The sequence below is a fragment of the Taudactylus pleione genome, unplaced genomic scaffold, assembly GCF_031769625.1.
Source record: "Taudactylus pleione unplaced genomic scaffold, aTauple2 ptg001187l, whole genome shotgun sequence".
Lineage (NCBI taxonomy): Eukaryota > Metazoa > Chordata > Amphibia > Anura > Myobatrachidae > Taudactylus > Taudactylus pleione.
In genome coordinates this window covers 484,916-506,663 of record NW_028285588.1, presented here as the reverse complement: position 1 = coordinate 506,663, position 21,748 = coordinate 484,916, and the positions used below count along the sequence as shown (strand labels likewise).

The 21,748-nt window shown below is 54.0% G+C and overlaps 1 protein-coding gene and 1 pseudogene across 4 annotated transcripts in view; one reads left to right on the top strand and one right to left on the bottom strand.

Annotated features, from left to right (window-relative positions):
* LOC148451056 (abscission/NoCut checkpoint regulator-like) overlaps nt 1-15,064 on the bottom strand; it is a 96,570-nt pseudogene extending 81,506 nt beyond the window's left edge. Inside the window, exon 1 of the transcript XR_015875182.1 lies at nt 14,923-15,064. The product of XR_015875182.1 is annotated as an abscission/NoCut checkpoint regulator-like (transcript). The remainder of the gene's footprint in view (nt 1-14,922) is intronic.
* A 136-nt stretch (nt 15,065-15,200) lies between these two features.
* The window catches only part of LOC148451055 (dnaJ homolog subfamily C member 17-like), a 41,665-nt gene continuing 35,117 nt past the window's right edge, over nt 15,201-21,748 (top strand). The window contains exons 1-4 of one of the 3 annotated variants that reach the window (XM_088462331.1): nt 15,201-15,290; nt 18,569-18,627; nt 18,888-18,975; nt 19,662-19,774. In XM_088462331.1, the coding sequence (XP_088318457.1) occupies nt 19,705-19,774 (70 nt within the window). In that variant the 5' untranslated portion in view covers nt 15,201-15,290; nt 18,569-18,627; nt 18,888-18,975; nt 19,662-19,704. Of the gene's footprint in view, nt 15,291-18,568; nt 18,628-18,887; nt 19,775-21,748 lie in introns of all 3 variants that reach the window. The other 2 variants (XM_088462330.1, XM_088462329.1) reach the window with 2 other exon arrangements.

Genomic DNA, 21,748 nt, shown 5'->3' with positions numbered 1-21,748 from the left:
TAACCTGGGATAAGAACACCCAAGGTGGCTCCTGGACAGTGGCTGGTACGGTGGTACATAACAAATAGCACACAGACCATGTGTGGTATAAGAGATGGACAGTAATTAGATAGACAGACAATAGGTCAACAGGTAAGAAGGTTGACAGGAAAATGTCCTAATATGAATACATGCCTTAAACTACTGAGCACATCACCCACCCAACACTATACATACATGAACACTTACTCCTATCAGTGCCTAATAATATTAGTTACCCACCATCCACTGTTCATATGCCTCCTGGGCACCCTTACCAGCCCTCTACAGTGCATTTGTAAACAGACACACTTATCCCCCAAGTGCGCACTGGGCATATACCAGTATACCTACTAGACACAGGGCCTGATTCAGAGCCGGACGCTATTTGCGCTCGCTCGTCCAGAAAAAGGGGTGGCTATTTAAATTAACCGTTCGCTCTTTGCGGTCTGTTCCCACCTCTATGTCTGAATGAGCGAACAAAACATGCGAACGTAATTTTGAGAAAAACAACCCCTGGCCGCTCGCATCATACGTCATGTCCGCTATTTATTAGATTAATCTAGTACATCGGACGGCGTATGAACTGCTCGCTATTCTTGTGGTTGGTTTTTCCTACCACAATCATGTGAGCAGTTCGGACTATAAAACAACCAAGTGACGTGGTCGATGACGCTGCTTTATTAATTATGCACACCCTTAAAACACCCGTTTTGACCTTTAGGCACGCCTGCGTTCGGATCTCCACTACCCATTTTCAAGCACCTTCCCCTGTTACCACCCACAAACGCCTCAATCACTCAAAATAGCAGGCATTCGCTATTTAGCGAGCACGCGATTTTCGCCGGCACTGACTGGTTCGCGCATGCGTATTAAAATCCGTACGCATGCGCAGTTGTGCGAACATCGGTTGGAACGAACAAGCGGCCGCTTACGAGCGGCTCTGAATCAGGGCCACAGCCCGCCCCACCACCTCAATTTCCATACACCTACTGAGCAAACAAACATGTGCCTAAAAAGCATTCACCATCCATTTTGCAGGGTCATATACCCATTCCCCTACTGCACAAGTCAGACTTACCCCCATGTATGTTCTTAATAGGCACACACACCATCCCCCCCTAATGGGCACAGATAACACCAGTAACACCCCCACACTTACTGGTCAAACAGCACCATCAACCCCTCCCTCCTTACTGGTCACACAGCACCAGCAACCCCCCCCCCCTTGTTCCTGGGCACACATCGCCAGCAAACTCCACCCCTTACTGGGCACACAGCACCAGCAACCCCTCCCCCATATTCGTGTGCTCACTTTGCACCCCTCTCTTAATGGGCACTCTTTGCATACCCCCTCTTACTGGGCACACATTCTTAATGGGAACACATGGCACCAGCAACCCACCCCACCCCCCCCCCACCTGGGCACATTTAGAGCACCCCTTCCCTGGGCACAATTGGCGCACGCCCTCCTCTCTTACTGAGCACTTGGCACCAAAGATCTGCCTTCCTAGGCACACGTGGTGCACCCCTTCCTCCCTTACCGAGCACACTTGGCACACCCGGCTCCCCTAATGGACACATTCGGTACCATCAAACCCCCACCACCTTACTGGGCACTTAGCACCAGCAAACCCACCCCCCCACACCTAACAGGGTACACTTAGCACAAGCAAACTCCCCCCCCCATGAAGTCAGTGGGGCCGCCCCCAAATGGCCTCCGTTTGGCCAGCCACCCCCCCTTCATCAACAGCTGCCCCATTTGTAGTAAGCCCCAGAGCGAGAGAATTTCTCTCGCTCCGGGGCTTGCGTGCTTAACATCAACCTGCTTGCGAGCGCTCAGCGCTTGTGAGCGGGTCTGAATGAGGCCCAAGCATCCAAAGCAACCTCATTCACATGTGTAGCCGAGTCTCTGAATAAACCTACCAGTTCAATTTGTTCACTGGTAGTCTCTACAGGCAAGGACGTCTCCAAGGCATTAGCCCAACGTTCCATGGCCCTGACCACCCAGCATATGGCCCCCCCCCCCCCGAGGGGGAATAAATGGACTTTAGGCATGCCTCAACTTATCTGTCCGTAACATCCTTCAATGATGACATGGATGGCATAGAAAGTGTCGCACTTTTGACAAGGCGCGTGATATGAGAATCCACCTGAGGAGTCTCCCATTTAGAGAAATACCGTTCTTCAAACGGATAAGTGGCCTCTAACCCTCTCTGCTGTTGAAATCTCCTGCTTGGAGTTTTCCAGGCTTCCTCCAGATGCTCAACTAGCTGATCTGACAGAGGAAAAGCTGTCGCTGAGCTTTTAACTTCCTTAAAGAAAGCATGTTTGGATTTGGCCGCTGGGGTATCCTCATCCCCAATATCCATGGCCACACGGACCGCACGAATGAGACCATGTACATAAATTTTGGACTTTGGCTCCGTCTCTTTTTGAGGGGGCTCTGTATCAGACAAGTCATGAATCTCCCCATCAGTCGACACGTCATCACGATAGTAAGTGGACTGAGAAGACAGTACCTCCTTCCTAGCGTTACGCTGGAAGGACTCCCCCTGTAACACCTCCGTCAGGTTTTACACCATATTGGAGAGAGTATTAACCCATACAGGTTCAGGTGATGTCTGGTAGGGGGTAGGTTGTATGGGCACATTATGAGCCACAACCAACTGCCGGGGAATTCCCTGTGACGTAGATGGCATAGCTACCTGCGGAGTGTAACCCAATTGTGGGGCCACCTGAGGTGCAGCAAGCCGACCCATCAGGGTAGTAAGTGCTTGTGCAAAACAAGCCCAGGGCGGCTCTTGAGAAGAGCTGGGCCCAGCAGGTAATCCTGCATTTCTGGTACACAATCCTCCCATAATAATCTCTCCTTCCTTTATTCCAGCCAAACACCTGTTGCAGGACCGTGTGAGGGGAATATCAGCTTGTCCAGAATCACTGCCAGACTTGATGAATGTATGTTACACTCCTCAGCTCAATAACAACTGAACTGTGAAGCAAATGAACCCCTGAGCAGCACGGTCACCGCAAGGGCTAGTGACAGACGTACAGGGATAGTCAAAATGGCTGACAGAGAAAAGAATACAGTCAGACAGCGCTAGCAACAGATACATACAATGCCAGGAAAACCAGCACTATCAACTAACTAGACCTTGTGTCTAGTAGGAAGAGTGCTACATACACTGACCTACGTGGAGTAGCGGTATGCAGGGGGACCCAGGCTCCGCAGCTCCCGGTGAGACCAGCGTTTTTAGCACATAAAATGGCCAACGGAGGACTCATAGGGGGCGTGCCTGAGGGAGAGCTGCCTGCAACCACCAGACTGCTGTGGAAAGGCGCGCAGAGCAGCGGGGGAGGGTCCGGCTGTGCAGTACAGGGAAGGCCCGCTCCCCTGGCATGCTGTTAACCCCAGGGATGCCACAACATCCGCACGCTGTGGCCCCCTTTCCCTGGTGGTCTAGTGTCAGAGCAGGCGCTGTGTCTGTTGACACATGCAGCCCTTCCCAGAGACCCCCAACCTGGGAAGTAGACAGACTGACTTCAGCGGGCAACCGCCGCGGATGCCTGCTGCTTACCTGAAACGTTCCCTGTGGAGTCCGGCCACAGTCCTGGGCGTCTGGGGGCTTTTGCTAGCTAAAACCCCCAGACACCCGCCGTGATCCCTGCTGACCACTCTTGGAGAAAAAAAAAACTAATTTTCAGGGTCTGTCCACGCAGCCTCCTTGAGGTGATTCGACTCGTGCCGAGCACCTACGAAACTGAGGTGCCTTGGCATGGGGGCGGGGTATAGGAGTGGAGCCTGGAGCATCCTGGCAGCACAAATTTAACTATTGAGGTGCTCGACGACTGACGTCATCAGCCTATACCCCAAGGTCTCCTGTGGAGCCCTATGGACCCTGCAGTAGAAAAAAAAATTGACCAGTACCCTTTCCCTGTTGCATCACAGGAACTGGGATTATAACTCCTGAGTCCAGGAGAGCCCCCAAAGATTCCCGGTAGGCCGAGACTCTGACTGGGTCCGCAGGAAGGTTTGTAACAAGCCTCTAAGGGGGTTGCTTTTGGAATGTTATGGCATAACCCTGAGCAACCAGCTCTCGTACCGAGGCATTCGTAGTTGTCTGCTGCCAGGCCTTGGAAACCTGTAATAGTCGGCCTCCAACTCTGACATTCTCCAGGGGGAGGCCCACCCCATCAGACAGTAGGCTTACCGTCTGGCTTGGTTGACAAAGACTTCTTGGGTGGTCCTCTAGGAGACTGACCCTGTCTGGCCGCGGACTGTTTCCTCGTCTTATTTTGTGGATGAAAGGACCGGGATGACAACTGTTTTCTAGAAGTAGACGGTAACTCAGCAGACTTCGGTGTTGCCAACGAAGTCAGAAAATCGTCTAATCCTGGTCCAAACAGCACCTTGCCTGTGAACGATTCTAGAGCCTTTTTAGACCCTGGATCTGATTTCCAGGTCTTTCACCAAAGGGTTCTCCGGGCTGCCACACAGTTAGCCGAGACCCTGGACGCCATAGCCGCTTCCTGCATCTGTTCCAGAAGGAACCCTTGCTCTTTTGTTGGGTCGACTATAGTCTCCCTCAGAGACTTCATCCAATCTTCTATAGCCTTGGCCACCCAAGCTACAGCCGTAGCTGGCTTGTTGATGGCCCAAGATAGAGAAAACATTGACTTAAGTATCAAGCTTTCTATCCATACACTCCTTTAAGGAGGATGCTGCAGGAATGGTCAATTTAGCACTCCTAATTAATCTAGTGATATAAACTCTATTTTGGGGTAAACTTCCCATTTGTTACACACGCCTGGTGCAAATAAGTATCGTGAGGTCACCTTCCTAGTGGCCGGTAAATGCTTGCTAGGGGTTTCCCATGCCTCATACATGAAATTTGTCAAATGTCCCGAGTGTGGGAACTAGTCCTTAGACACCACATGACATCTAAAGACCACCTCTTTAGATGTCAGTGCAACCTCCTCCTCAATATTGAGGACAGACCTCACCGCACTTACCAGAGAGTGAACATCCACCACGTATTGATGGTCCTCCTTCACCGAGACTGACCCAGAAGTCTGAGAATCATCGTCTGACAAGAAGGTTGAGTCAGACTCTTGAGGCAATACATAACGAGAGCCCCTTTTATGCCCCTGCTTCTTTACTACCACTGGTCTTTCCTCCTCCGGAGAGGCTGAAGACGGTAGTATTCTCTGGCTAGAGTGAACAGTCGCATTAGCCCAACCAGGATTCATGGAGGGCAAACAGATGCATTAGGTAGCTGTCTCTTGCTACAGTTCTTACAGAACCCATTCAGATTACCATTCTGCTCAGACAGGCCTGCAGCACAAGAATTACAGTATATAAGCACCGGAGGACTCCCATCCTCATCTTTACCTTCAGACATAATTTCAAAATGTACAGAGGGTATAAAATATGCAAGTCTAAATGCAATGTGACACTATCAATGACACACCCCACCCTTAGAGGTATAAGGAGAAACAAGGCGCTAGCAGTACCTGACAGTTTATGAAAACATAAGCAGTGTACATACAGCAGCTGGCATAGTCACATACAATGCAAAAAGACGTGCAATTGCTACAGCAATATGGACTCAATCAACTGACCGGCCCCCATAGGGAGATGGTAGGATATAGAGTACGCTATATGCCAAACCAAAGGGAGCAGTATATAGAGACAGACCAAACCTCTGAGACCAACTGCTCCAGCAGTGGACAGGGGCTAAACTGCACGCGTTTCACACACGAGGAGGTAATTTATACCAGACGTGGGAATCCTTACCCGGAAGTTTGCGTCTGGGGGGGGAGGAGCGGACGGTGGAGAGCCTCATCTACCCTAGGCTGCGATTTTGACAGCCGGGTACGCTGAACTACACGGTAATAAGACATTGACTAGTGCGCCTTACCACCCACCCCTGGCGTGATCGGTATGATTTACGACAGCCTGTCGGCGGTTCAAATCCCGACAGAGGTGGAAATCCCGATCGTCCATTAAGGCAAGTATGCTAACCTAATTTCCCCCCCCCCCTCCCCCCCCCCCATAACCGTCCCTTAGGGGGGTGCTTAACCCTGACCCCCGCTCTAAGTGCCTAAACCTAACGCCCCCTTCCCCACCGCCTAAAAATAAGTCCCCCGAGGGTGCCTAACCCTAAGTCTAAACCCCCCACCACGGATGTCCGCGCCCGGCTTACCTTCGATCAATAAGCCGGGTGTCGGGCTCCCGACGTAGGTCTAATAACAGGCGTTGTGATTTTGACGCCTGTCACTAGACACTTGCCAGGATTAGACAGTCAGAAATCCGGCGGTCAGGATTACGTCCGTCGGCTTCCCTCCCCGGCAAGACAATATGGTCCCGACCACCTTAGTGAGGAAACGTTAGCCGAGGCCTTCACCCGCAGCGGCCTCTGATGAGTCTCAACACCAGAGGCAAGGGACTGCTTGTGCACGATACCACGAAGGGAATCCTTACCTGACATCTCAGTTTACCCAACTGCAGTCCTGGACCTCAGCCTCTTTTGGCTGCCAGCTAAGCCACGTTGAGGCCTGCCGAGAACCTCAGGGCATAAAGCAATACTGGTGTTTCAGCGTCGGCGGAGGTAGATGGAGCAGACGTTGAGCATAATTCTTGGTGCTGGTTCCGCTAAACTCTGAAGTCTTACAAAGTTAAGGTAAAGCATAAAAGAAAAAAGCCTAGGACTGCCTAGCAGTCCGGCTGCTATAACAGGTGCGTCTTGCCGCGCACCAAGCAAAAAAATAATGCCTGTGGCTGGGGTATGTAGGGAGGAGGACCCTGTGCATGCTGGGAGCTCCAAAGCTTTGCTGTTTGGTGCAGTGGACACTGTTCAACTATATATCCCAAGGCAATTCCTGTGGACCCTAAGGAACCCAAAGAAGAAAGTTATGTTCTCATCTTTTAAAACTTCTATACCTTGGAAGAAAACAGGCACTGCACATGGGGTGAAATCGGAAACAGTCACCAAACACCACGAGTCGGGAGTAGACAACACTGAACAAGCGGCTGGTTTCTGCCATTTCAGCTCTCTTTCCCAGTCACAGTGACACTGTTGACTAGACTGTCTGAATCATTCCCACCCTGGCAAGCCACGCCCCGATTCAAATGGCACACTGAAAGCCACGCCCCCATGTCCGCTGTCATATCTGACGTAGGTGGATGTTCCCCGAAGGGGAAATAGTTACTACCGTGGGTGCAGCAACCAATGAAAGTCTGTGACTCCCATTGGCTCATAAAACAAAAACACTGCTGCCAGGTAAGACGTTTGTACAACCCGGCGACGGTGCGTTTGTAAGTGTGTAGTGTGGACCGCATTCACTGCGGTCTGCACAACACTGAGACGGACCTGGACCGCTACTGACGGCGCCATTGGTCCCATGGTACCCAGGGCACTACCCCAGGATGACCACCCCTAGTTAAGACACTGCTGCCGGGTGACCTGGAAAACTTGAACTGTGTGGAGTCCTGAGGAACGAGGGGTCTATTTACTAAGGGGGTACAGAGTGTCACACACACACGGGAGAGGGGGGGGGGCAACAGGGCGTCACACACACACGGGAGAGGGGGGGGGCAACAGGGCGTCACACACACACGGGAGAGGGGGGGGGGCAACAGGGCGTCACACACACACACACACGGGTAGGGGGGGCAACAGGGCGTCACACACACACACACGGGTAGGGGGGGCAACAGGGCGTCACACACACACACACGGGTAGGGGGGGCAACAGGGCGTCACACACACACACGGGTAGGGGGGGCAACAGGGCGTCACACACACACACACACGGGTAGGGGGGGCAACAGGGCGTCACACACACACACACGGGTAGGGGGGGCAACAGGGTGTCACACACACACACACGGGTAGGGGGGGCAACAGGGTGACACACACACACACACACACGGGTAGGGGGGGCAACAGGGTGACACACACACACACACGGGTAGGGGGGGCAACAGGGTGTCACACACACACACACGGGTAGGGGGGGCAACAGGGTGTCACACACACACACACGGGTAGGGGGGGCAACAGGGTGTCACACACACACACACGGGTAGGGGGGGCAACAGGGTGTCACACACACACACACGGGTAGGGGGGGCAACAGGGTGTCACACACACACACACGGGTAGGGGGGGCAACAGGGTGTCACACACACACACACACGGGTAGGGGGGGCAACAGGGTGTCACACACACACACACACGGGTAGGGGGGGCAACAGGGTGTCACACACACACACACACACGGGTAGGGGGGGCAACAGGGTGTCACACACACACACACACACGGGTAGGGGGGGCAACAGGGTGTCACACACACACACACACACGGGTAGGGGGGGCAACAGGGTGTCACACACACACACACACACGGGTAGGGGGGGCAACAGGGTGTCACACACACACACACACACGGGTAGGGGGGGCAACAGGGTGTCACACACACACACACGGGTAGGGGGGGCAACAGGGTGTCACACACACACACACACGGGTAGGGGGGGCAACAGGGTGTCACACACACACACACACGGGTAGGGGGGGCAACAGGGTGTCACACACACACACACACACGGGTAGGGGGGGCAACAGGGTGTCACACACACACACACGGGTAGGGGGGGCAACAGGGTGTCACACACACACACACACGGGTAGGGGGGGCAACAGGGTGTCACACACACACACACACGGGTAGGGGGGGCAACAGGGTGTCACACACACACACACACGGGTAGGGGGGGCAACAGGGTGTCACACACACACACACACGGGTAGGGGGGGCAACAGGGTGTCACACACACACACACGGGTAGGGGGGGCAACAGGGTGTCACACACACACACACGGGTAGGGGGGGCAACAGGGTGTCACACACACACACACACGGGTAGGGGGGGCAACAGGGTGTCACACACACACACACACACGGGTAGGGGGGGCAACAGGGTGTCACACACACACACACACGGGTAGGGGGGGCAACAGGGTGTCACACACACACACACACACACGGGTAGGGGGGGCAACAGGGTGTCACACACACACACACACACGGGTAGGGGGGGCAACAGGGTGTCACACACACACACACACACGGGTAGGGGGGGCAACAGGGTGTCACACACACACACACACACGGGTAGGGGGGGCAACAGGGTGTCACACACACACACACACACGGGTAGGGGGGGCAACAGGGTGTCACACACACACACACACACGGGTAGGGGGGGCAACAGGGTGTCACACACACACACACACACGGGTAGGGGGGGCAACAGGGTGTCACACACACACACACACACGGGTAGGGGGGGCAACAGGGTGTCACACACACACACGGGTAGGGGGGGCAACAGGGTGTCACACACACACACGGGTAGGGGGGGCAACAGGGTGTCACACACACACACACACACGGGTAGGGGGGGCAACAGGGTGTCACACACACACACACACGGGTAGGGGGGGCAACAGGGTGTCACACACACACACACGGGTAGGGGGGGCAACAGGGTGTCACACACACACGGGTAGGGGGGGCAACAGGGTGTCACACACACACGGGTAGGGGGGGCAACAGGGTGTCACACACACACGGGTAGGGGGGGCAACAGGGTGTCACACACACACGGGTAGGGGGGGCAACAGGGTGTCACACACACACGGGTAGGGGGGGCAACAGGGTGTCACACACACACGGGTAGGGGGGGCAACAGGGTGTCACACACACACGGGTAGGGGGGGCAACAGGGTGTCACACACACACGGGTAGGGGGGGCAACAGGGTGTCACACACACACACACACGGGTAGGGGGGGCAACAGGGTGTCACACACACACACACGGGTAGGGGGGGCAACAGGGTGTCACACACACACACACGGGTAGGGGGGGCAACAGGGTGTCACACACACACACACGGGTAGGGGGGGCAACAGGGTGTCACACACACACACACGGGTAGGGGGGGCAACAGGGTGTCACACACACACACACACGGGTAGGGGGGGCAACAGGGTGTCACACACACACACACACGGGTAGGGGGGGCAACAGGGTGTCACACACACACACACACGGGTAGGGGGGGCAACAGGGTGTCACACACACACACACACGGGTAGGGGGGGCAACAGGGTGTCACACACACACACACACGGGTAGGGGGGGCAACAGGGTGTCACACACACACACACACGGGTAGGGGGGGCAACAGGGTGTCACACACACACACACACGGGTAGGGGGGGCAACAGGGTGTCACACACACACACACACGGGTAGGGGGGGCAACAGGGTGTCACACACACACACACACGGGTAGGGGGGGCAACAGGGTGTCACACACACACACACACGGGTAGGGGGGGCAACAGGGTGTCACACACACACACACACGGGTAGGGGGGGCAACAGGGTGTCACACACACACACACACGGGTAGGGGGGGCAACAGGGTGTCACACACACACACACACGGGTAGGGGGGGCAACAGGGTGTCACACACACACACACACGGGTAGGGGGGGCAACAGGGTGTCACACACACACACACACGGGTAGGGGGGGCAACAGGGTGTCACACACACACACACACGGGTAGGGGGGGCAACAGGGTGTCACACACACACACACACGGGTAGGGGGGGCAACAGGGTGTCACACACACACACACACGGGTAGGGGGGGCAACAGGGTGTCACACACACACACACACGGGTAGGGGGGGCAACAGGGTGTCACACACACACACACACGGGTAGGGGGGGCAACAGGGTGTCACACACACACACACACGGGTAGGGGGGGCAACAGGGTGTCACACACACACACACACGGGTAGGGGGGGCAACAGGGTGTCACACACACACACACACGGGTAGGGGGGGCAACAGGGTGTCACACACACACACACACGGGTAGGGGGGGCAACAGGGTGTCACACACACACACACACGGGTAGGGGGGGCAACAGGGTGTCACACACACACACACACGGGTAGGGGGGGCAACAGGGTGTCACACACACACACACACGGGTAGGGGGGGCAACAGGGTGTCACACACACACACACACGGGTAGGGGGGGCAACAGGGTGTCACACACACACACACACGGGTAGGGGGGGCAACAGGGTGTCACACACACACACACACGGGTAGGGGGGGCAACAGGGTGTCACACACACACACACACGGGTAGGGGGGGCAACAGGGTGTCACACACACACACACACGGGTAGGGGGGGCAACAGGGTGTCACACACACACACACACGGGTAGGGGGGGCAACAGGGTGTCACACACACACACACACGGGTAGGGGGGGCAACAGGGTGTCACACACACACACACACGGGTAGGGGGGGCAACAGGGTGTCACACACACACACACACGGGTAGGGGGGGCAACAGGGTGTCACACACACACACACACGGGTAGGGGGGGCAACAGGGTGTCACACACACACACGGGTAGGGGGGGCAACAGGGTGTCACACACACACACACGGGTAGGGGGGGCAACAGGGTGTCACACACACACACACACGGGTAGGGGGGGCAACAGGGTGTCACACACACACACACACGGGTAGGGGGGGCAACAGGGTGTCACACACACACACACACGGGTAGGGGGGGCAACAGGGTGTCACACACACACACACACGGGTAGGGGGGGCAACAGGGTGTCACACACACACACACACGGGTAGGGGGGGCAACAGGGTGTCACACACACACACACACGGGTAGGGGGGGCAACAGGGTGTCACACACACACACACACGGGTAGGGGGGGCAACAGGGTGTCACACACACACACACGGGTAGGGGGGGCAACAGGGTGTCACACACACACACGGGTAGGGGGGGCAACAGGGTGTCACACACACACACGGGTAGGGGGGGCAACAGGGTGTCACACACACACACGGGTAGGGGGGGCAACAGGGTGTCACACACACACACGGGTAGGGGGGGCAACAGGGTGTCACACACACACACGGGTAGGGGGGGCAACAGGGTGTCACACACACACACGGGTAGGGGGGGCAACAGGGTGTCACACACACACACGGGTAGGGGGGGCAACAGGGTGTCACACACACACACGGGTAGGGGGGGCAACAGGGTGTCACACACACACACGGGTAGGGGGGGCAACAGGGTGTCACACACACACACGGGTAGGGGGGGCAACAGGGTGTCACACACACACACGGGTAGGGGGGGCAACAGGGTGTCACACACACACACGGGTAGGGGGGGCAACAGGGTGTCACACACACACACGGGTAGGGGGGGCAACAGGGTGTCACACACACACACGGGTAGGGGGGGCAACAGGGTGTCACACACACACACGGGTAGGGGGGGCAACAGGGTGTCACACACACACACGGGTAGGGGGGGCAACAGGGTGTCACACACACACACGGGTAGGGGGGGCAACAGGGTGTCACACACACACACGGGTAGGGGGGGCAACAGGGTGTCACACACACACACGGGTAGGGGGGGCAACAGGGTGTCACACACACACACGGGTAGGGGGGGCAACAGGGTGTCACACACACACACGGGTAGGGGGGGCAACAGGGTGTCACACACACACACGGGTAGGGGGGGCAACAGGGTGTCACACACACACACGGGTAGGGGGGGCAACAGGGTGTCACACACACACACGGGTAGGGGGGGCAACAGGGTGTCACACACACACACGGGTAGGGGGGGCAACAGGGTGTCACACACACACACGGGTAGGGGGGGCAACAGGGTGTCACACACACACACGGGTAGGGGGGGCAACAGGGTGTCACACACACACACGGGTAGGGGGGGCAACAGGGTGTCACACACACACACGGGTAGGGGGGGCAACAGGGTGTCACACACACACACGGGTAGGGGGGGCAACAGGGTGTCACACACACACACGGGTAGGGGGGGCAACAGGGTGTCACACACACACACGGGTAGGGGGGGCAACAGGGTGTCACACACACACACGGGTAGGGGGGGCAACAGGGTGTCACACACACACACGGGTAGGGGGGGCAACAGGGTGTCACACACACACACGGGTAGGGGGGGCAACAGGGTGTCACACACACACACGGGTAGGGGGGGCAACAGGGTGTCACACACACACACGGGTAGGGGGGGCAACAGGGTGTCACACACACACACGGGTAGGGGGGGCAACAGGGTGTCACACACACACACGGGTAGGGGGGGCAACAGGGTGTCACACACACACACGGGTAGGGGGGGCAACAGGGTGTCACACACACACACGGGTAGGGGGGGCAACAGGGTGTCACACACACACACGGGTAGGGGGGGCAACAGGGTGTCACACACACACACGGGTAGGGGGGGCAACAGGGTGTCACACACACACACGGGTAGGGGGGGCAACAGGGTGTCACACACACACACACGGGTAGGGGGGGCAACAGGGTGTCACACACACACAGGTCAGGAGGGTGCAGGGATAGGGCGTGTTACACACACAGGGGTCAGGAGGGTACAGGGTGACACACGGATAGGGGGGTGTCACACAGGGGTCAGGAGGGTACAGGGTGACACACGGATAGGGGGGTGTTACACACAGGGGTCAGGAGGGTACAGGGTGAGACAGGAATAGGGGGGTGTCACACACACAGGGGTCAGGAGGGTACAGGGTGAGACAGGAATAGGGGGGTGTCACACACACAGGGGTCAGGAGGGTACAGGGTGACACACAGGGGTAGGGGGGGTGTCACACACACAGGGGTCAGGAGGGTACAGGGTGACACACGGATAGGGGGGTGTCACAGGGGTCAGGAGGGTACAGGGTGACACACGGATAGGGGGGTGTCACACAGGGGTCAGGATGGTACAGGGTGAGACAGGAATAGGGGGGTGTTACACACAGGGGTCAGGAGGGTACAGGGTGAGACAGGAATAGGGGGGGTGTCACACACACAGGGGTCAGGAGGGTACAGGGTGACACAGGGGTAGGGGGGGTGTCACACACACAGGGGTCAGGAGGGTACAAGGTGACACAGGGGTAGGGGGGGTGTCACACACGGGTCAGGAGGGTACAGGGTGACACAGGGACAGGGGGGTGACAGGGGTCAGGAGGGTACAAGGTGATACAGGGACAGGGGGTGTCACACACAGGGGTCAGGAAGGTACAGGGACAAGGGGGTGTCACACACAGGGGTCAGGAGGGTACAGGGTGACACAGGGACAGTGGGGTGACAGGGGTCAGGAGGGTACAGGGTGACAGGGACAAGGGGGTGTCACACACAAGGGTCAGGAGGGTACAGGGTGACACAGGGGTAGGGGGGGGTGTCACACACACAGGGGTCAGGAGGGTACAAGGTGACACAGGGGTAGGGGGGTGTCACACACGGGTCAGGAGGGTACAGGGTGACAGGGACAGTGGGGTGACAGGGGTCAGGAGGGTACAGGGTGACACAGGGACAAGGGGGTGTCACACACAAGGGTCAGGAGGGTACAGGGTGACACACGGATAATGGGGTGTCACACAGACAGGGGTCAGGAGGTGACAGGGACAGGGGGGTGTCTTACACACAGGGGTCAGGAGGGTACAGGGTGACACACAGGGCTTCCCAGGTAGTCACCGTTCTGCTCCTATCCACCTCGGGGTGAGATGCAGGGTGTCGGTGGGGGGAGGGCCACAACCCAGACCCATGGAACGGCCGAGTTATCACAGGACACACCGAGGAACTGTGCCCGGGAGAAGGAGGCCGAGCTCTGCTTACCCCCCACAGGACCGCTGCTGGGGCGGGAGGGTGTCGGCGCTGCTGCGGGGAGTGCGGCTCAGATCTCAGGCATCACCTGCTCTCTCCCCGGATAAAGGGTCCTCTGTCGGTTGCGCTCCAGGGTCGCTCAGCGAGAGGGTGCCGGGCTCCTGGCGGGGTGCCGTGGAGGCTCTTCTCTCAGCTCTCTGGCCCCGGAGCCTCCGCGGCGCTGTCATCGCTAAGCACATCCCGGAGTTCAAATCATTCCCGCCCCGGCAAGCGTCACACTGCAAGCCACGCCCCAATGATTGCGTCATATCTGACGTAGGGAGGTCCGTTCCACGAAGGGGAAATAGTTACTACCAAATAACAATGGCCACAGGAAAAATGTCGGCTTCCAAGGAGCTGCTGCAGATGGACTTGTATGGGTTGCTGAGTATAGAATCTGATGCAACTCAAAAACAGGTGAGAAAACTCCAGCATGATGGGAGCATTGTTCTGAGTAGGGTCATATCTGGTAGGAGGTAGTGAATAACTGTGAAATTAGTACCAATGTGAACAAATCTTAGAGAAGCCAAATAACCAAAGTGCCTAGTTTTCTTTACCATTGATGTCACGTCTGGCACGTCTTCTCCTGACTCCTTAAATCGATCATGCTGACTTCTAAATCTGATTGGCAGGTTTTTGTATTCTATGTAGTTTTGCCCACGACTGTATTACTGGGTGTGCAAGTAAGAGATGGGCATCTTTAAGAGTAATGCTGCGTACGCACGGTACGATAAGCTGTCAGATTTTAACGATAACGATCCTGACGTTATCGTTAAAATCTGACAGTTTCTGGCCCCTGCAAACGACCATACGATGGTCGATGCGCGGCCACGTATGGTCGTTATCGACCAACTACTGTCATCTGTGCAAGCAGGCAGACCTGGTCGATATCGACCAGGTTATACTGCTTGCTATAAGGACCTGTGGGTCGTTATAGGGTTACTGCATGTGTTGGATGAACATCGTACCGTGTGTACGCAGCATAAGTATGACCATGTATGGCGATGTAATGAACTGTCAGTTGCTCGGGTCAGTATGCAAACATCCAATCAGAATCTTCTAGATAGTGCTACAAGTGTCTGATCAAAGGGGGCGTGCTGTCGATGTTGATTGACAGCACGCCCCCTTTGGTGGGTGTGCCAGGGGCGTGCCTCCCAGACAGGGGCGTTCCCAAGGGAACGCCTACCGTCAGAAGCCGGCCCACTGATAGAGCCAAAATCACTCTGGGCCTTGCGGTTGAGAAACTCAACCGCAGGCTCCGGCTCGCAGTGGCGATGGTCGCGATGGTCAAGACCATCGCGACCATCAACCTGCACGCTCGTATAGGCTGTGGGTGGTGACCCACAGCTATACGAGCGTCCAGGAGGACGCTCCATAATTATGGAGGTGGGCCCTGATTCAGAGCGAGCGCTCTGGTCAGAGCGTCCGGCTCTGAATCAGGGGCAATGTGTGAAGAGCAGGTGCAGTAGCATGTTGGATGTGAACATCTCTTTTTGTAGAAATAAGACACCGGCATTTCAGAGGTTAACAAAGTTACAATGTTTGCGCACTCAAGTGATTATTTGCTACTGCACATGCTCAAAAAGTCTTGGGGACCCCTATGTCCTACGTGTACCATTGAGTGTATGAAGAGACCATGGGTGTTGCTGGGAGGTGACTATGAGGTGGCTCAAAGTGAACACAATAAAAGCCCATCTCATGGGTGTGTTATGGGAATGTCAGTGAACGCCGCTGCATTCTCAAATGCAGAGCCGCGGCGTCAGAGGCCATGTTCAGAAGGAGACACTGTACTAGCCATAGGGCATCGTAACGATCGATGGTCATCACTCATGGTACGCAGTGGTGGAGTGTTTGAGTACACTGGTGGATTTGCACTGTCCACGGCATTGAAAGTGGCCATCTCAGGGCTTGCAATCTCCGACGCTCGCTGTTACAGGAGGGGGGGCTGAGACTAGCATTTTGATATTTTTGTGGCTGTGAATTGTAAGTAAATTGCAGCCGTGTATACATTAGCACCCACCTCTGAATCAGGCCCCAGTATGTGTGTAATGTCACAGTGACACACTTACAGACCTACTGTTTTTAGCGCTCTAGTAACTATATAGTGTGAAACCATTATAGTAGTTTAGTTTGGGAAATTCAACACTTCTACCTCATTTTATTTTCCTTGTTATTGATGTATAGTGGTGGGCTGAGGTTGTCTGTGTGATAATGTATAATTGTCTTCGTGTTCACTCTAGGTACGGCGTCGGACCTAGAGAAAGGGCACTCCTGTGGGCGCCGAACACACGCATGTGCCCAAAAAGGGGGCGAGTCCGGCACTTATGGACATGCCGGGCTGCCCCCAAGCTCTCCCTTCTCAGTGAATAGATGCCGGGTACATGTGCTGCAGTCTTTTATGCAGTCAGTGCAGGGTTTAGCACAAGTGTCTGAATCTTTCAAACAGATGCTGGACAGGGACGACACTTTTAAGCATAAGCCCTCCAGACGGGTCAGTTCTACACCCTTGTCTGATCTTCATTCAACCCTGAGGTTTCCTCAGGCCATGAGGATATTGTTCCCGTAGCCTCTTATGATGACCTCTTCTATTCTGGAGGATTCCCAACCTCAGGTAGACGTAGTTTCTTTTATTAAAGCGGTTAAATCAGTACTGCTAATCAAGGATGCTGACCCGGTCTCTATGTCCAACGCTCAAATGTTTAAGCATCAAAAAAAGCCAGTTTCAAGTTTACTTCCCCTGCGCAGCTTGAGGACCTCTTGGTGGAGGCATGGTCCCACCCTAATAGGCCCTTCCAGGTTTCTAAGTGCATTACTTCCTTTTATCCTCTGCCTGCTGCCGATTGGACTAAGTGGGAGTCTCCTGCCCCGGTTGATGTGCATATTGCCTGTCTGGTCAAGAATCCCACCCTTCCTCTTCCCAACACGACATCCGTTAAGGATCCAACGCATAGGAAGTTGGAAACTTTCCTTACATCTATATATTCTAATGCAGGTGCGGTAGCCCGTCCGGCCCTGGCATCTACTTGGGTTGCTAAGGCCATCGGTCGCTGGGCTGATGCCCTGGAGGATGGCCTCACTTCAGGTACCCACAGGAATGAGCTTTTGTCTCTCGTGGAGCATATTCGAGAGGCGGTTTCCTATCTTGGGGAGGCAGCTATAGACACAGGGAGCGTGTGGTGGTTTATGCTGCGTACAAGTATGCGCTCCAGTGCTCCTAGTCTTGTGGAGTTGTGCAGTAGTTTCACTTTGAGGTGTTAGATTATTGAAATGAGATAAAGGTGTAGGGAAGATGCGTTTCTATGGACGCTCTGGAGGTACCACCACCCTCACCTTTACACTCCACAGATTTTTATTCCAGCTCTGACCTGGGGGAGATGGGGTCTCGTCCTATACTTGTAATGGGACCCAGTTTGCATCCTCTGTTGCTCTTCAACAGATAAGTACATGTATAGGTGCACAATACACCTCTTCATGATTTTCCATCTGGGCAGACATGCCCCTTTAATGTGCGCTAGTCAGGTACTTCTGGTCGCACACAGAAAATCCTGAACTGTACCTTGTGACCTGCCACCTTTTCACATAGATTTTTTTCTTAGTAAAGTGAGACTTGATGCTGATGTGATGGGGAGAGAAAAATATAGAGCTGGATTAAATTGAACAGTAACTACCAATTAATTCCTGTGTTTTCTTTTCAGCTGAGTTATTTCACCAGTTGTCCCAGGCCTTGGAAGTGCTTACTGATGGCGCAGCCAGGGTAAGCGCACTTTTGTCATTCAGCCTGGGCAAAAACTCTTGGTAATTCTAGAATATAGACATGGTTGTGCATGTTTATTTCTGCAACCTTTGGAACATTTATCAGTTGGTTTCAAATCTGTTCTATAAACTGCATGTTTCTATTACTATTTCCGTATGGCCCAGCTTTGTGCTGGAAAGATCTACACGTGCCTTTTACTACATTTTAGTGCAGAACTGAGCTGATTCTCATTTTCTGTGTATTTATCCAATTTCCTTCAGGCGGCATATGACAAACTCAGGAAAGCCAGAGAGGCAGCAGCACGGAGGACACAAAAGCTTGATGACAAACGAAAAAAGGTGAAACTTGGTAAGTGATTCTATGTATACTGCTGGCTGCTTTGTAGCTGGAATGTGAAGATCCAACAACTAGGTTCAGTAAAGTCTCTAGCGACACTGGGGGTGATTCAGCTTCGGATGGAATTGCAAAGCTGCATACAGGCTATAGATATATGATGTATGCACGCAGGCAGCTTTGCAATTCCGTCCTTGCTAATATGCAAATGCAGCAGAAGGTTGCAGAAATAAACATGCACAACCATATCAACCACACCTCCTTGCTGCATTTGCGATCCCAGCACTGCGAACGAGGTCGCAGGCTGGGATCATCTTCGCGACCATCAGTCGCGATGGTGGATGGCGCTGTGCCGGCCAGCTGAGTGAGCTGAGGCTTACTCGGACTGGCCGGCTTGCGAGGCCAGGAAAGTTTGTCCGTAGACTCAGTCCCTGACTTTGCCACTCCCGGAAAACTGGGCCGACACGCCCCCTGTTTCCCGGGAACGCCGGCTGCCCCCACACCACCCCTTAAATGCCTCTACCAGGGGCATAGAAGGATCTGCGTGCGATCACACTGGACCCGTTCTGCACATACGTGCTATGCTGAATCAGGCCCACTGGTTTTATACTTCTGAGTCCCATTTGTTTTGCATGTGACTTGAAGGACAATCCACCAAAATGTTGTATTACCCCAATAATCCTTCATCTCCCCAATAGTAGAACTGAGACTCGACAGTCAGCTGTGTCGACAACTTTCAAATGAATGCAGTCTACTTTCACACCTATCCCGGTTGTCAACCTGGGAGAAGTTACAGTTAGAGGTGCCAACAGAGGTGAATAGCTACTGAAATGTGCAAGTCATGAGTAATGGACCCTTGCCGTTGTAGGGGAAGAAAATGGATATTACTCATACTATTGTGGCTAATATTATGACTTAAATAATTATATCATAGACTGTTAGCTTGCAAGCAGGGCCTTTTACCTCTATGTCTGTCTGTTATTACCCAGTTTTGTTCTATTAACAGACGGTGTAATGGTTAGCATTACTGCCTCACAGCACTGAGGTTGAGGGTTCGTTACCCACTACTGCCCTAACTATGTGGAGTTTGTATATTCTCCCTGTGCTTGCGTGGGTTTCCTCCGGGTGCTTCGGTTTCCTCCCACACTCCAAAATATACAGGTAAGTTACTTGGCTCCCAACAAAAATTAACCCTAGTGTGCATGTGTGTGAGCATGTGATAGGGAACATTGGGGGTCATTCAGAGCCACTCGCAATTAGCGCTCGCTCGTTCAGAAAAAGGGGGTGGCTATTCAAATGAACCGTTCGCTCTTTGCGGTCTGTTGCCGCCTCCATGTCTGAACGAACAAGCAAAACATGCGGTCGTTTATTTGATAAAAACGCCCCCTGGCCACTCGCATCATACGTCATGTCCGCTATTTATTAGATTAATCGAGTACATCGAACAGCGTATGAACTGCTCGCTATTCTTCTGGTTGGTTTTTCCACAATATTGCGAGCAGTTCTGGCTATAAAACAACCAAGTGACGTGGTCAATGACGCTGCTGTATTAATTATGCACACCCATAAAACGCCCGCTTTGACCTTTAAGCACGCCTGCGTTCTGATCTCCACTCCCCGTTTTCAAGCACCTTCCCCTGTTACCACCCACATACGCCTCCTCCTGTCACTCAAAATAGCAGGCACTCGCTATATAGTGAACAAACTATTTTCGGCCGCACTGACTGGTTCGCGCATGCGTATTAAAAACCGTACGCATGCGCAGATGTGCGAACATCGCTCGGAACGAGCGTACTGCCGCTTACGAGCGGCTCTGAATGAGGTCCATAGATAGTAAGCTCCACTGGGGCAAGGACTGTGTTGTGAATGGCCAAATATTCTCTGTAAAGCTCTGCGGAATATGTGTGCGATATATAAATAACTGGTAATAATAATGTTGTTCCAATTGTAAAGCGCAACTGAATATACTGCGCTATATAAGAATCTATTAATAATCAAATAAGGGGTCATTCTGTGTCAAATCAACACCCTGATTTTACCACACCAGCTCAGATTTTGTTAAAATTTGGTATATGGAGAGTATATATGTAGTCTTAAGAAAAAGGCAAAATATTATTTAAATATATCATGCCGTTAACAAAATATATACGTTTTTCAAAAATATGTCAAAAACGCACAACCAGCATATATTCAAATCGCCATAGCAGCTGTCCTATTAATGTAGAGAGGTGTCATTTTACTGTATTTTTTATGCCCTTTCCTATGATATACAACACAATAGGCACTGCCACTTACATTTCCCTATAGTGCATACTCTAACCATGCTAAACCTAATAATAATACTGCTATATTGCATCATAGAGGTTCTTAGCATAATAATGGCCATAATCATGGGCCTGCCTGTTAGAGGTCACCTGGATGCGGTGGACAGGCCCATAATTATGTACTGCTCATGTGCCAATTACTGACCGAGACGGAGGTCGCAGTGCCCCCTGTTTGGGGGTGGGGAAGGGGCGGATCACAGAAGCCAGCAGGAGGCATTTATTCACACAAGACTCCTCCTTCAGCATTAGCATATTATTACACAGCGACGCTGCTGCTGTGTGTAATGCCTACTACTCTGAATCCGGCCCTGCAACATGTCCAATCACAGACATATATAGCACTGTGACCAGGGGTCAGGGAACTTTTTTACCTTTTACCCCAAAATATATTTAGTTACGCCGACGTTACCCCATTGTTTTGAAAGGAAGGAAATCATATAGTAGTGCCCCCCTATAATGCGCCT